At 38.2% G+C, this 14,821-nt stretch overlaps 1 protein-coding gene across 3 annotated transcripts in view; it reads left to right on the top strand.

The window, feature by feature from the left end:
- FER (FER tyrosine kinase) overlaps positions 1-14,821 on the top strand; it is a 370,578-nt gene that overhangs the window by 102,116 nt on the left and 253,641 nt on the right. For all 3 annotated transcript variants that reach the window (XM_030193456.1, XM_030193455.1, XM_030193454.1), the window contains exons 7-8: positions 265-384; positions 13,514-13,636. In XM_030193456.1, the coding sequence (XP_030049316.1) occupies positions 265-384; positions 13,514-13,636 (243 nt within the window). The remainder of the gene's footprint in view (positions 1-264; positions 385-13,513; positions 13,637-14,821) is intronic.

Here is a 14,821-nt window from a genome sequence, read left to right on the forward strand (position 1 = left end):
AACAAGCAGGAGCTTCACCTGCCTTCTTAAACCATGCTGAATATGAACCCCATATATTTTATTAAATTGTTTTTTTTTAATCTGTAGGTGTACGTGTTAAATTTCTCTGAATTGTTTTGTAGCTTGTGTTCATTTCATTGATAGAACATGAATATGAATTCACTTCTGTTATGGACATAAGTAATTTTATTATCCTTCCAACTCCTATATTCCTAGATGAAGATAAGTCATGTAATGAGTTTGTTTTATTATTTTTTTAAACAGATCACCAGAAATCAAGATACAGGATATAGAGTTTGATATGTCTTTATTAGAAGAAATTGAGAATCTTCAAGCTAATGAGATTATGTGGAACAATTTAACAGCAGAAAGTTTGCAAGCTATGTAAGTATTTCTTATTGAACATGTCTTATGCTTTATGGTGGCTTTAGAATTTTATTTTAAGATCAATCTTGTGCACTTTACCTTTGGCCAAAGAAAAACGTATTCTGAAGTTAATTGTTTTCCATTTAGTGCTCCTACTGGTCCATTTCTGAGTAGAGAAATATATGAATAATTGGAAATGAATAATTGTATTTGGTGGGGTACAAGTATCAAAAATTAAACTGATATTGTAATTGCATCTTATAAGCTTATATTCTAATTGTATATAGAAGTATAAATTATATTCTGTTGCAATCCATCGAGGGCAGGTTTTTTAGACTAGAGTGATAGGTTATAGGCCCTGTTTTGCATAGCATGTCTAGGTTAGAAATGTGGGTTGTCCAGGTTGGGATGTGCATTGTTCTCAGAGTTTTACAAAAAGCTTGCTGAATTTGGAGCCTTTTGTAAAATATGAGTAAGGGCGTGTGGAAATACCAATGTAGATTGCAACAGGAACATCCTTAATGCAAGAGTAGCATCACATGGGGTTTTGAAAGTTTAAGTGCCGATTTTACAACCTACATGGGTGAGTATCAGCAGTTATATGCATAAAGGGCAAGCCTATAATTGGATGCCTGTATTTATGCCACCCCTTACAAATGCATAATTACCATATATTAGCACATAAGTGTGTAAGGTCACCTAAGTTCTACTTTGTAAGGGCACACATAAATGGCATAGCATGTATTTTGAGGGGGCGTACGTCTGGGTGGAGCATGAGTGGGCTTCTCTCCCACTTGGGTACGTAACGTATAGAATACTGTAAGTTACCTGTGTTCCAGTCACACTAACGTGACCGCAGTTACACCAAGTTTATGGCTGGTATAACCATGGGTGTGTAAATGTAAAGTATGCCAATTGAAAAAAAACAACAACAAAAAATATCAACGGCGCTAAAATAGCCTTTAATAAGTATCTTCTACACAACACGGGCTGTATTTCAGCTCAATGGCCTGCATCAGGAGTCTTCATACCAAAAAATAAAAACATATATAACATTGCACATAGTAACATTAAAAAAAGCATATCTACATATTTGAATGTACAAGTATATAAATAAAGCCATCAGAAAGACTGAGTGAAATAAAAATCAACAACGATTAGCGTATGTGGGTCTTAAAAAGGTTTGGACAAGTTCCTGGATGAAAAGTCCATAGTCTGCTATTGAGACAGACACGATGAAGCCAGTTCTTGCCCTGGGATTGGTAGCATGGGATGTTGCTATTATTTGGGTTTCTGCCAGGTACTTGTGACCTGGATTGGCCACTGTTGGAAGTAGGATACTGGGCTAGATAGACCATTGGTCTGACCCAGTATGGCTATTATGTTTTACTTCTGATGCACCTCTGCAAATCCAAATGAGTAGTTAGCTGACACTTAAGCCTGCTTTTGAACTTGTGTTAAATGGTGATGTCTAGATTTTCTTAAAGTATGCCGTTGCAAAATTGGGTTTGTATTCATATGCTTTCATCCTCCTTAAACTATGACCAGAACACACCAGCTTCTTTAAAATAGCTGATTATATATGTTGGACAAATATTTATGTCTAAATACTATTATTTCCACATATAAAAGTTATGTAAGTCTTCTAATATAACCTCCTATATGTCTTTCATAGTACATAATGGCAGATAAGATCAAAATGGCCCATTTAGTCTGCCTAGCAGTTCTTTATCTACTCAGAATAGAAGCACATATTCATTCCCAGAGTGCCTGCCTTGTGTCTCTCAACTAACACTAACAGGGCATAGTAGGACTTATAATGCTAGGTTCAAGACTGGTAACTTGCCCATCTGAGAGAGGCATCCTTTAAGGGGATTTGCAAGGCTGCAGCGTGGTCTTGTGCTCACACATTTATATCCCATTATTGTTGGACACTGATCCACAGTACATCAGAGGGTTTAATGATAAGAACATGAGAATAGCCATACTGGGTCAGACCAATGGTCCATCTAACACAGTATCCTGTTTCCAGTACTGAGCAATCCATGTCACAAGTACCTGGCAGAAACCCAAATAGCTAGATTCCATGCTACCAATCCCAGGGCAAGCAGTGGCTTCCCCGTATCTATCTCAATAACAGACTATGGACTTTTCCTCCAGGAGCTTGTCCAAACCTTTATTTTAAATCCACATACACTAACCACTAATACCACATCTTCCGGCAACGAGTTCCAGAGCTTAACTATTTGTTGAGTGAAAAAATATTTCCTCCTATTTGTTTTAAAAGAGTAAAAAATAATTTCACTTCTTCTCGTTCTACACCATTCAGGATTTTGTAGACCTGAATCAGTCTTTTTTCCAAGCTGAAGAGGCCTAACCTCTTTACCTCATTTGAGAGGAGTTCCATTCCCTTTATCGTTTTGGTCGCTCTTCTTTGTACCTTTCTAATTCTGCTATATCAGTCTGCCCTTTAGGGTCTTTATGAGGGTTAGAATCAGGGCCCATTTCCATTATTTAGGGTTGCCTTCCCTAGAAAAGAATAGGATTATAACATTATGAAGGGGCTTGCCCCACATAAGTATGTTCTTAAATCAGTATCCCCATTGTTGTTGGAATTATTCTGGTTTCCAACATTTGTGGCTTCAGTCTGGTCCTTCTGGATAGCTTCCGCTCGTTTTGTTGTGGTCTTTTTTTTTTTTTGCGGGAGATTTTGGACTCTCTTTGTTGTTGTTTTTAGGCCACTCAGGGCAGCGGCACAGCAGAAGAGAATCATCTCATCTCCCCTTCCTTGCCCTGATACTATGTCTAGCATGCGCCTTCTGCTGCTGCTGTTGCGCCTTTTCTCGTGTCACTTTGAAGGTACCCTGACAGCGTAGGGCACTGCAGTAGAAGCATGTGCTGGTCCACTCAGGGCAGTGGATGCAGTCTGTAGTTAGCAGGATAATAAATTAGATATTCACTTCCACCTCTCCTTTTAGGAGTTGTCTTCTTTAAGCTGTTATATAGAACTGAGGGTTGCCTGTGGAACAATAGCTGTTGTTACAAACATAGCACCCTGGGCACTGAGAAATAAGGAAAAAAGGCAGCAGGAACCCCTAAACAGTGTACTACACATGAAGCCACAGTAAGAGGCTGGAGGAAAATCTTACCAGTCAGTAGACATTCCAATTTGTCCCAGGTAGACAGGGAAATCTAATTAATGAAATCCAGGTTTCCAGTGACCCAGTGGAGTGGAATTGAGAGCAAGTCCCAAAGGGCAGGAGTCAGTTGATGAAAGGAGAACAGTTTCTCACCAGTGGAGAAAGGTCTAGGACTTACCAGTTTCACCAGCAATCCGGGGAGAGAGAATGACAGATGAGTTCCTGAGGACCTATAAGCAGTATGTAATTCAGCCTAGGAGGGAGGATTGGAGAATGCCTGAGAGACTTCCAGTTCTCCTCAAGCAGCCAGAGGAAGACTTTGGGGAAAGGGAAATAGGCCCCAGGGCTGAAATGCCCAGGAACCCAGAGGAAGAGACAAAACATGGTGTGTGTGAAGTCTTTGCATTTTTTCTCTTCTTTTTTTATTATGTTTTTATTTTTAAAAGAAATTATACTCTGCTTAGTCCACAGTTCTAGGTGGATTACATAATTAAAACATAATGAAAATCTCTTTTTTTAGATTAATCAAGCAGTCATAAATAATAAAACAACCTCATCCAATTGTCATACTGAAAACATTGAAATACCAGAAATAGTGCATTATTCAAAAAATGCAAATAATATCATGAAAAAGCCTTTTGGAACAAATATGTTTTCAGTTGTTTTCTGAATGGCATAAATGAATCAATTTTGTGCAATTCCACAAGCAATGCATCCCACAGCTTGGGGCCAACCACTTGAAATGTTGAGGAGCAGGGGCCAAGAAGGCTAATCAAAGGGAAATTTGGAACTTAAAGCAAGTATTTATCACTGATATATATATCTAGATCAAAATACATAGAAATATTCTGAAATAGCCACGTTTTAAGCAATTTATGAAATAATTTCTAATGAGAAGTTGAAAAGCTTAGCTGAGCAATTAATGACAAATCTATGGGCCTTTTTACTAAGCTGCATAGGCCCTACGAGCGCCCAACACGTGCCAATTTGGAACTACTACCCGGCTACCATGTGGCCCGGGCGGTAATGTCATTTTTTACGCGCGTCCATTAGGCACACCAGAAAATCTTGCTGCTGTATTTGCTGTCAGTTGGGGCTAGAACAATGACCTCTTCAACAGCCCTGAGTACAAACATTACAATAATCTAACTGAGAATAAACAAAAGTATGAATCATCAACTGAAAAATAAGAACATTTTTGTTGAATAAAACGCAACTTGAGAGGTAATAGATGAAACAGCGAAGCCCAGTTTTTTCACATTCTAAGTCAAATCTAATACAACTCCCAGACTATGGACAGTTGTCGCAAAGTTTTGAGTTCCCATGTAGTTCTAAACCAGTTGATGATGGAGACTTATTTCTCCCTTCCACCTATAAAATAAACATGTTTTCTGTATTTAATTTCAAAAAGTGGGCAGCCATCCAATAAAAGTTTTGAGAAACAGCTGGAGACAAATTGAAATCAATTAGAAATTGAAGAAATGATTGGAAATATAAATTACACATCATTTGCATATACAAAAAATAATAAATCCGTTTACTGAAGTAACACACCTAAAGAGCTAAAAGGTACATGAAAAAGAATGGGGGACAAAGGATCACTCTTGGGTACTCCACATCCAGTGTTACAGGAGAATGAAAACTCATTTGGTCTTTTTATAACAGTGATGCCTACCAAATATCTGCTCCTTATTTTGTGTTGGAGATGATTATAGTTTCCTTTATTTTTTTCATTGTTCTTGGCTTTCTTTCTTTTGGGGGGGTGAAATATTTATTTTGTTATGTGGTTAAAATGTTTTGCTTGATTTGTGAGTCTTATATTTACCTTACATTCATTTGTATTTGTTGGATAGAAATTTTAATTGCAAAAAAAACCAAAAACACAGTGATTCATTAAAGTTGAAACCGAGCCCCACACTATGCCTATAATCCCAATAGAATCCAGTTTGTCCAGTAACATGGCATAATGAAAGGTATCAAATTCTGATTAGAAATCTAGTTGCATCAACAGTACACAACGTCCTTGAAACTCAGAGACAAATGATAACATGTGTCTGAAATATTTACTAAAGCCCAATTGCTGAGGATATACTAGATGGTAGCTTTAATTGTTCTTTTCCTTTTTCCTGCTTTAATAATCTGACGTTTCGGTTATATAATGAGTGCTAGATTTTTGGCTCTGTATTTCCCATTGTGAAGCCTTAAAAGGGGAGGAGGGGCATGAAAGGTATAAGACTTTCAATGTTGGACTTGAGACTTTTCTTTTGCTGCAGTGTAGTTTGCTTTGTTTGGGAAATAAATCCTTCCGCAAAATAGTCTGTATGAGAAGCCAAGGAGATACGAGTAAGTTCCATCATTGAAAGTATGCAAATTGATGTGGAAATGCCAGCAGTAGTTCCTACTAGTTCTGGCCAGGATCCAAGGGCAAATCTGCACACCTTGTGACACTGTGCTGGAATATCTGCACATGCCCAAAAGCATTTTAGGTATTAGAAGAAATACTTTTTGGCAGTATTATTAGATGGCATAATCCAGTTACACGTCTGATCTGTTGTTTGCAGAGAATATCTCATTACAGGTAAGTAATTTATATTTGTCAGTGGGGGTCTTGGCTTTGTCACAAATGTATGTGGATGGGGATATGTGTTAAGATGGTGTCTGACTTTCACAGGTGCCAGCAGGTATAATTCCGGTATAATTCCTCCTCAGTGGGTAAGAGGAAAGGAAAATAATGGACTTTTACAACTAAACCCACTATGACTGATATACGTGCCTTAACATCTGGTCCAATGGACTCTTTTGTTACCTGTGAAGCTTTGACCTCTTCCCCGAAGGGTTCCATGCTTAAACCATTGGAGCAGGTGAAGTGCTCTTCAGCATCTGTGGATTTGCCATATCTGGTTCCTAGGGTGTGAGTGACTGGAGTAGCCAACAGGCAGGACAACATTGCTGTCAATAGAATTACATTTTGAAATATACTGAGTGCCTGGGTAGAGGACGATGCTGTGTGTGAGTTGGAGAGGAGAAGTGTTGTGGGAAAGAGCTCTGCTATTATTGGAGGGACTTTTGATCAGCAGAGTCTGGAAGGAGTGCAATTGCAGTTTCCTGTGTCCAAAGGAATTAGATATAAATCAATCCATGCTATGGGTTTCACTTATATTTTGGCATAGTGTTGGAATTCATTGCTATTGAGTTAAGATTAACTTGTAATTATTTATGCAAAAAACCCACTTGTTTGGATTATATTTATAGTTAAATGCATGAGGTAGCCATTTAATAGTTTTTGCTACTTGTTTAAATATGATGTTACTTGCTAGGACTGCGTAGTCTCTTAATTATTGTAATCTGCACAAATCCAGTAATGGTATCTAACGGAATATGCATTTTATTGTATTGTATTGATCAAACCAATTGTGAGTTCATTGAGGAGGAATATATCAGTACCAATAGCTGTTTCTTTGGAATCTATTTGGTTGGTAATTGAATCCCTGCAACAGTCCCTTTCAGTCCAGATTATTATATTGTCTCAGCAATTAGTGTTATTTTCAGGAGATCCCTCCCAGATTGAGCAAACGTTAAAGTAATTTGGGCAGTCATATGAAAGAAACTGAGGGGAAAATGTTAGTATTTGTAATAAATACTGCAATACTGGTTAAGGGCAATGTTTTGCTATATAAGTAGGTTGAGAACTTGGAGAATGAAATTTAGAAGCGGGATTTGAGAATTCTTAATTTTCCAAAAGTGTCCTGTGTTTTATCGTATGATATATTTAAAAGAACTTCTTGAAGGGGTTAAGATATAGGAAGGTTCTTTTCCACCAATCTGAAAGATTTATCAACTTCTTTTGGGAAGAGGAGGGAGATTCTGAATGAGCATCGTTCAGAATTCACTGTAGATAGTTTTGATTTAAAACAAAAAAACAAAACAAAAAGGCACACAACTGCTTACAAAACAGTAGATAAAAAACAACAAAGCAGTGGAATCAAATGCATATCAGTTCAGTTGGAAGTAGCAGATAAATGGAACTAGATTTTTGGAACTACTAGTGTATATGTTATATTTATATACACTTTTGATAGTTTGTACCCCTGATGCAGCCTGAGGGCGAAACGTGGCCACGTCGGGTATTGTTCCAGTAAATGCATTTGATTCCACTGCTTTGTTGTTTTTTATCAATAGTTTTGATTTAACAGATTTTCTAGAGAAGTATGGAGAAGATTTGGCTTCCCCTGCCCCACTTATTATTCAACTAGCCTTGGAATTTGTTTGGGACTGGCTTAGAATGTTTTTCAAAGTTTTTGATGAGATGTTTTTGAATCGCAAACTAAGAATGTTTCCTGATGGGTGTTGACAGGCACAGAAAAGGAAAAAACAATTTCTCCTATTTAGACCTAAGTTGGAGCAGGTGGGCGCTACATTTGTACTACGATTTCCCGCTAGGGCAAAAGATGTATATATATTTTTTGAGCCGCCACAGTTGTCAGCATTTGTGTCATCTAAGACTAAGTAGGGTTGTGTATTTTATGGGCCCTTTTACTAAGATGCACTAAGAAATGGGCTTATTATGTCCCTATTCAAGACTTTATGCTCACTAAGTCCATTTTTAGTGCAACCATCAAAAAGTGCCTTTTTTCCATTTGTTGAATATATGACCGTATTAATGCGCGGCCATTTAAAAAATTACCATAGGAGCACTTACTTATGGACTCGCTAACTAGTTAGCATGATGGTACTGTCAGCATGCTAGCTGATTAGCACATCCATGCCCATTTTCTGTCCCTGACACATGCCCCTCCCTCCCTCCCCCCCCCCCAAAAAAATTATCATGCGCTTAGCGTGTGCAGTTGGGAAAATTAACGCCCAAGCAGAACAGACTTAAGATCTGTGTCCCACAAATGGTAAAAAACTGAAGAAGATTCAGCAACTCCAGCATTGTGGGGAACCGAGGCTTATGCTGGACAGTCTTCTACGGTCTTTGTCCTGTAAATGGAAAAATACAGGCGAAACTTCGGGAACTCCAGTGTTGTATATCAGTTTATTGTCACTTGCTGCGAGTGAGGGTGCTGTTAGCTCAGGGGGGAGGGAAAGACATTTTGACTGATAAGTTGAATACTGTCAGCAATACTTTGGAATGATATATGGTTATAATCCATCACATTTGGCTGCCTATATGGTTGGCATGGTGGAGACGACAACCAATGTTTAAGCATGGGTGGCTGGGGCCCACATAGAGTGGTGGGCGTGGCTCTGGCCATCTTGTTGGGCAGACTAGATGGGCCATGCTGGTCTTTTTCATCTGTCATTTACTGTGTTAGAAACTCTTCCCGTGTTAGACCATTTTTGCTGTTAGGCACATGTTAGCATCTAACACCGTTTAGTAAAAGAGTTCCTTAGTCTCTTGGTACTCTTGAATTATAAAGTAGGCTAAATCAATTGGTGTTTATCTTCTTTTATTGCTTTTTATTTTTTTCTTCTTTGTTAAACGATATACTCACTTTTTGTGGACTAATAAGCAGAAGTCTTCTATTGTAATATTGATTTTAGATTTTCTTTTCCCTTTTGAGACTTTTGCTGTTTTTTTTTTTTTGTTTTTTTTTACTTAAAAACAAATTGTGCGCATGGGGGGATGAATTTAGAAGTATATTAAATATTGTATTCACAATTTATATTTTACAAAGTCTACTGATACTATTTATACTATAAAACACAACTTAAAAAAGTAAGGCAGTGCATGAATGTAGGGTAAGATCTGAGTTTTAGTGCTGTAACTATATATGTTTCATGAGGTACAAGGCAATCCTTATTTCACTGATGTGTGGTATTTTTCTTTATACTTGGCAGTTAGAGCTTTTTGTTTAAAATTGAAAAAGAACTCTCAACCTCTTGTCAGGTTCTAATAATGCTGGGCAAATTTTGGGATCAGTGACATTTTCTGAAATTATATTAATATTTGATGTATTACAAGAAAGTATTATTCTATGCTGTACAAGGTCTTCTTGAAAATGCCATTCTCAGTGTAATAAAAGTTAATGTCTATATTGATATTGGAAACAAATTTATATGTAGAGGACAATTTCCAAAGCCATTTATCCTGCAGTCTGAAACTTGTTTCTTTCACAGAGGCAGGAAAGTACTTGCAGGATTCGCAGTTTGTACAATTAAAAATATGTTAAAAAGGAGTGTTCTGGGAATATGTTTAGGTCAGGAGAGTAAAGTAGGCACATAAAATGACATTTTCAAATCTGTGAATGGATTTCTTCACTTACATACATGGGAGATGCAGTTTCAGCAGCGACCTTTGTGCCTGTATATCTGCATAAGCGTACGCTCTCTAAGAGAAATGCTGTAGCAGATTTATGATGAAATTCATGTGAGGATCTGCTTTCTCACTTTTCTGTACTTTTACAGAGCCCAACTTTCTTACCACCATCTGGTGCGAACCCAAGTAGCTTACAGAGCTGCTTCCTCACCCTTGCATATACCGAAAAATGCAGCTTGTGGATTTGTATATGAGCCTCTTCTGTCTGTTGGTTCCAGCCATCAAGAGTGCAGTTCAGTACAGTCACAAATCATGCCTACAGCTGTACAGGCTGAAGGCCAGTTTTGAAGCGTACTTCCAACCTGCATGTTGCTGGAGGCGCGTCTCAGATGGGTGCACATGTGCAGCTTGTTGTGCAGATATAACATAATGTGCCCCTTATCATATGTGTATTTTATTTATTTATTTATTGCATTTGTATCCCACATTTTCCCACCTTTTTGCGGGTTCAGTGTGGCTTACAATATGAGTTAAATGTTGGAAATACAATTTGTTACAGATTGGTTATGGATTACATTTTGCATAATTATGCGAAACAATTGAAGTGTCGTTGGGAGTGTAACAATGGAGCACAAACATTGAAACATTGGAAGGAAACAATGGGAGCTTAGAGGGCGATAAGAAGGCATAAAGACATATGATATATATCTTTCTGTGATTGAAGGTATGAATGATGTGATATTACGGGAATGAGAGTTCCGAGGTGAATGTGTGATGCATTCGTGAATAGTAGGTGTGGACTTTATGTGTTTTGGTTCTTTCCGTAAATCTTTTCGAAAAGATGGGTCTTCAATGATCTGTGGAAGGAAGCTTGCTCGTTGATTGTTCTTAAGTTGCGTGGCAGTGTATTCCAATACTGCGTGCTCATGTGAGAAAAGGTTGATGCATGTAGCGTTTTGTATTTCACGCCTTTGCAATTGGGGAAGTGGAGGTTTAAGAAGGTTCGGGATGATCTTTTGGCGTTTCTGGGTGGTAGGTCTATTAACTCAGACATGTAGGCTGGGGCTTCGCCGTGAATAATTTTGTGGACTAATGTGCATACTTTAAAAGTGATGCGTTCCTTTAGTGGAAGCCAGTGTAGTTTCTCTCGTAATGGTTTGCACTCTCATATTTTGGCTTTCCAAAGATGAGTCTGGCTGCCGTATTCTGGGCTGTTTGAAGCTTTCTCAGTGTTTGTTCTTTGCAACCTGCGTATAGTGAGTTGCAGTAATCCAGATGGCTGAGCACGAGGGATTGTACTAGGCTGCGAAAGACAGATCTTGGGAAGTATGGTCTTATCCTTTTAAGTTTCCACATGCTGTAGAACATCTTTTTAGTTGTGGTGTTAGCATGAGTATCAAGCGTTAGGTGGCGGTCGATAGTGACTCCAAGGATCTTTAGCGTTTCTGAGATTTGAAGGTTCAAGTTTGGTGTGTTTATAGCTGTGAATTCTTTTGTGTTGTATTGGGAGGTGAGCATTAGGCATTGAGTTTTTTCTGCGTTTAATTTCAGACGGAATGGGCAAACTTCTATTCTCTGAAAATGGCAAGGACAAATTGAGATCAACTATACGTATGTAGTATCTCATCATGAATTTATCATGTTGGGCAGATTGGATTGATCTTACAGGTCTTATCTGCCATCATCTACTATGTTACATGTGGGTGCCAGTTTTTGAAACATACGTATATATTTGCCAGTGCTTACATACATATTTGGCAGATTTTGAAATGTTGCACATGCAAGAGGAGCTAGTGAAGAGGAGGATTGAAATATCTCTTCTGAATTTTTGAGATGATGGTAGACACCTAACAGCTTAGTGCAGTTGCCCCTGAATCACTGGTGGAGACTCCAGGCCCAAATGATCATGGAGCTGGCATTTGCACATACCTTGGTGCTAAAGCCAGCATGGAAGTTTCCTAGTGCACACTTTTTTCCCTATTTCAAAATGGGGTGTTCATACACACTATTTTAGTCTACCCAAATCATGTTCCCTTGATATCTTCAATGTGGCCATCTATACTTGTAAATGGTGGCTTTATGAAATAACTATTCACATGTACGCAGTTAAATTTGTAAATGCTTCTAAAATTACCTTTATAATGTGTATATTTTCTCATTTTGTGGTTGTGTTATACATTTGTTATACAAATTGACCTAGATCAAATTGTTTAGAACTTGCAGATATTAAGGGTTTACAGAAAAACCTTTTATTATAGTATTTTTTTATTTCTTTCATATTGTATTGGTATGTGCTACTTAATATCTGCTAAACATAGGAAATATATTGTGCATTTACTTACTCAGTTTGAGGCAGATTATAGCACTAAGTAATTGGGATAAACTCCAAGCAAACAAAATTCAATGCAAATAATTATTGAAACAGTGACTGCTAAAATCTGGATAAACCGAACTTTCTAAATAGGAACATTTTCAAATATTGCCTAATTAGCATATAATGCATCTCATGTCATATTAAAGTGGGCAAAGAATTCCATATAAAAGGAACCTGATATAAAATAGAGGAAGTCAATTGCTTATAGGATTTGACTTAACAGTTGGGAAATGAAGCAACATTTGGTTACAAGAAGAAAGACAAACTAAAAAAAAAAATCATATAGGAAGGGGCAGTACCATTAAAAAATTTGAAAACCAATACACAGACCTTAAATTGTATCCAGGCCTCTATTGGAAGCCAGTGAAGTTTTTTAAAAAAGAAGAAGCCCTATCACACTTGTGAACTCAAAATATTAATCTAGTGGCAGTATTCTGAACAGTCTGTAATCGTTGAATAAAAAATTTGGAACAATCTGAATACAGAACATTACAATAACTAATTTGGGAAAGTAAAAACACTTGAACAGTCAAATAAAATAGATTTTTCAAAAAATTTCCTGATAACTCTTAATAAACAAATGAAACTCTTTAAATTTATTTACTTTCTGTTCCATTGTGAACTGTCTGTCCAGTTGAACCCCTATAAAATGAGCTGAGATATCAAGAGTAAAGTTATTGTACCCCAGTGTAAGAAGCAAATCTTTCCAAATAGCATCCAGAGGATAGAAATTTGGTTTTCTCCCTGTTTGTTTTTAGTTTATGATAATAAACTCAATTTTCTACTGGATCTAGCAAGATTTTATGCCTTTCAAGTCCCCATTGTCATTGGATGATAGTGGTAACAAAACACTGATATCTTCAGCATAGATGTAACAAGATGGACTTGTTACATCTATGCAGAAAATCTACTGCTTATTTCTAGGATAAGTAGCATAAAATGTGTTGTTCTGTTTTGGGATCTTGACTGGTACTTGTAACCTGGATTGGCCACTGTTGGAAATGGGATGCTAGGCTTAATGGACCTTTGCTCTCTCCCAGTGTGGCAACGCTTATGTTCGTATGTTCACTTGGCATTGACTTTCTTCAATTCACCTCCTGAGGATTGCATCAAGATGTTAAATAATATTGGAGAGAGAGGAGAGCCTTATAGGACACCACAGTTAGCTTTCCATGCAGCAGAACAAAAATGCACATCCCTGAACAGCCAGTTTGAATTTTTTTTTTTCTGGTGTCAGGTTTAAGAAAAACAAAAACTGGGAAAATCTGAACTGAGCCTAGTATCTGTTCATTAAGGAAGCAAGTGATTATGTACCTTCTTTAAAATGTAAAGTGACATACAAATTGTGGACTTTCGCCCCAAACTTTGTTCTAGGTTGAAAACAGCTGCAGAGGAATTGACTTTGGTACAGCAGACACTTCTGAACAAAGAGGAACTGATGCTGGAACTGGAGAAGAACATTGAGGAATCATCTAGGACTTGTGAAAAGAAATCTGAGTAAGTTCAGTTAGTCATCCGATATTGCCAAAATAATATTGGGTTGTCTTTTGCCTGTTCCAAGAACAAACAAGTGTCATCACAACTGGCAAATTAAATTATACTCAACACAGTTCACTTGTAATATATATTTTAGTCCTGGAGGGATTCTGTGAAAATATTTTAAAAATTCAATATGATATCTTAAAATCTGCAAAATTATGCATATTTTATTTGTAATTTTTGAGAACAATCTGTCCATGTTAAGGCCTGGCTCCTCCCCAAGGCCTGAAATTCCCATCCAGGCTTTTCAGCCTCAGGCTCAATCATCCCCAGCAATACCATTTTTCCAAGTTCCAGTCTCCCCAGGTTCCTGTCTCCTACCCAAACTTAGCTTAAATCCCCTTCCTCGCTCCAGATTTTTTTCCTCTCCTCCTCCAGGGTGGACATCTCTCAACTTTCTCCCCAGCCCCCACCCTTCTCTTTTTTCCCCCCATGTTCTTTCCCTCCCTACTCTCTGGTGTGTTCTCTTCCTGCCACATTTCTCTCTCCCAACATTTTAGTCTCCTTCCCCCCATTTTTTCTCTCTCCCTTTCTCCCCCTCAGGACCCCCAGTTCTATCAGTCCACAAGGACTCCCCCTCAGGCACAAACCTTCACCTGTCATCCTCCCTCCTCTCCGGCACATCCCCAACCTTCTTTCTTATCCTCTCAAGCACACATGCCACCTCTCCTCCTTCCTCCCTACACTAGACACCTTCCTTTACCTCTCCTTCTCCTCCCCGCACATACCTTTATTAGTCCATTCCCCCTAGCCCTCTCCATTTGTTGCTGTCTCCTACCCCTTCCAGGTCCATTCTGGCACAGGTGCTCAACAGCTCTGCTAAACCCATGGACCAGTAACCAGTCTGGCCACACACCCCCAGCTTGCTCCAGCCTCTGTTCCCACCCAAGCTAGAGAACACAGATTAATGAACAAAAGCATAAATAAGACATAAATAAGAGCTCTGAGAAGTACCAGAAATTGGGCTGGAAGCAGATTGTACAGCAGTAAGAGTCCCTACCCCTTTCCCAATCCTGCAGTGCAGAAAGGAAAGTGGCTTTCCTTCTTTTGACTGATCTTAATTGCATGATCTCTCTCTCAGCACTGATGATTAGGCCGAGCTCTAGATAACCTACCTTGCAATTTAGGAATTGTTCCGCGGGT

This window comes from Microcaecilia unicolor, chromosome 2 (assembly GCF_901765095.1).
Source record: "Microcaecilia unicolor chromosome 2, aMicUni1.1, whole genome shotgun sequence".
Classification (NCBI taxonomy): Eukaryota; Metazoa; Chordata; class Amphibia; order Gymnophiona; family Siphonopidae; genus Microcaecilia; species Microcaecilia unicolor.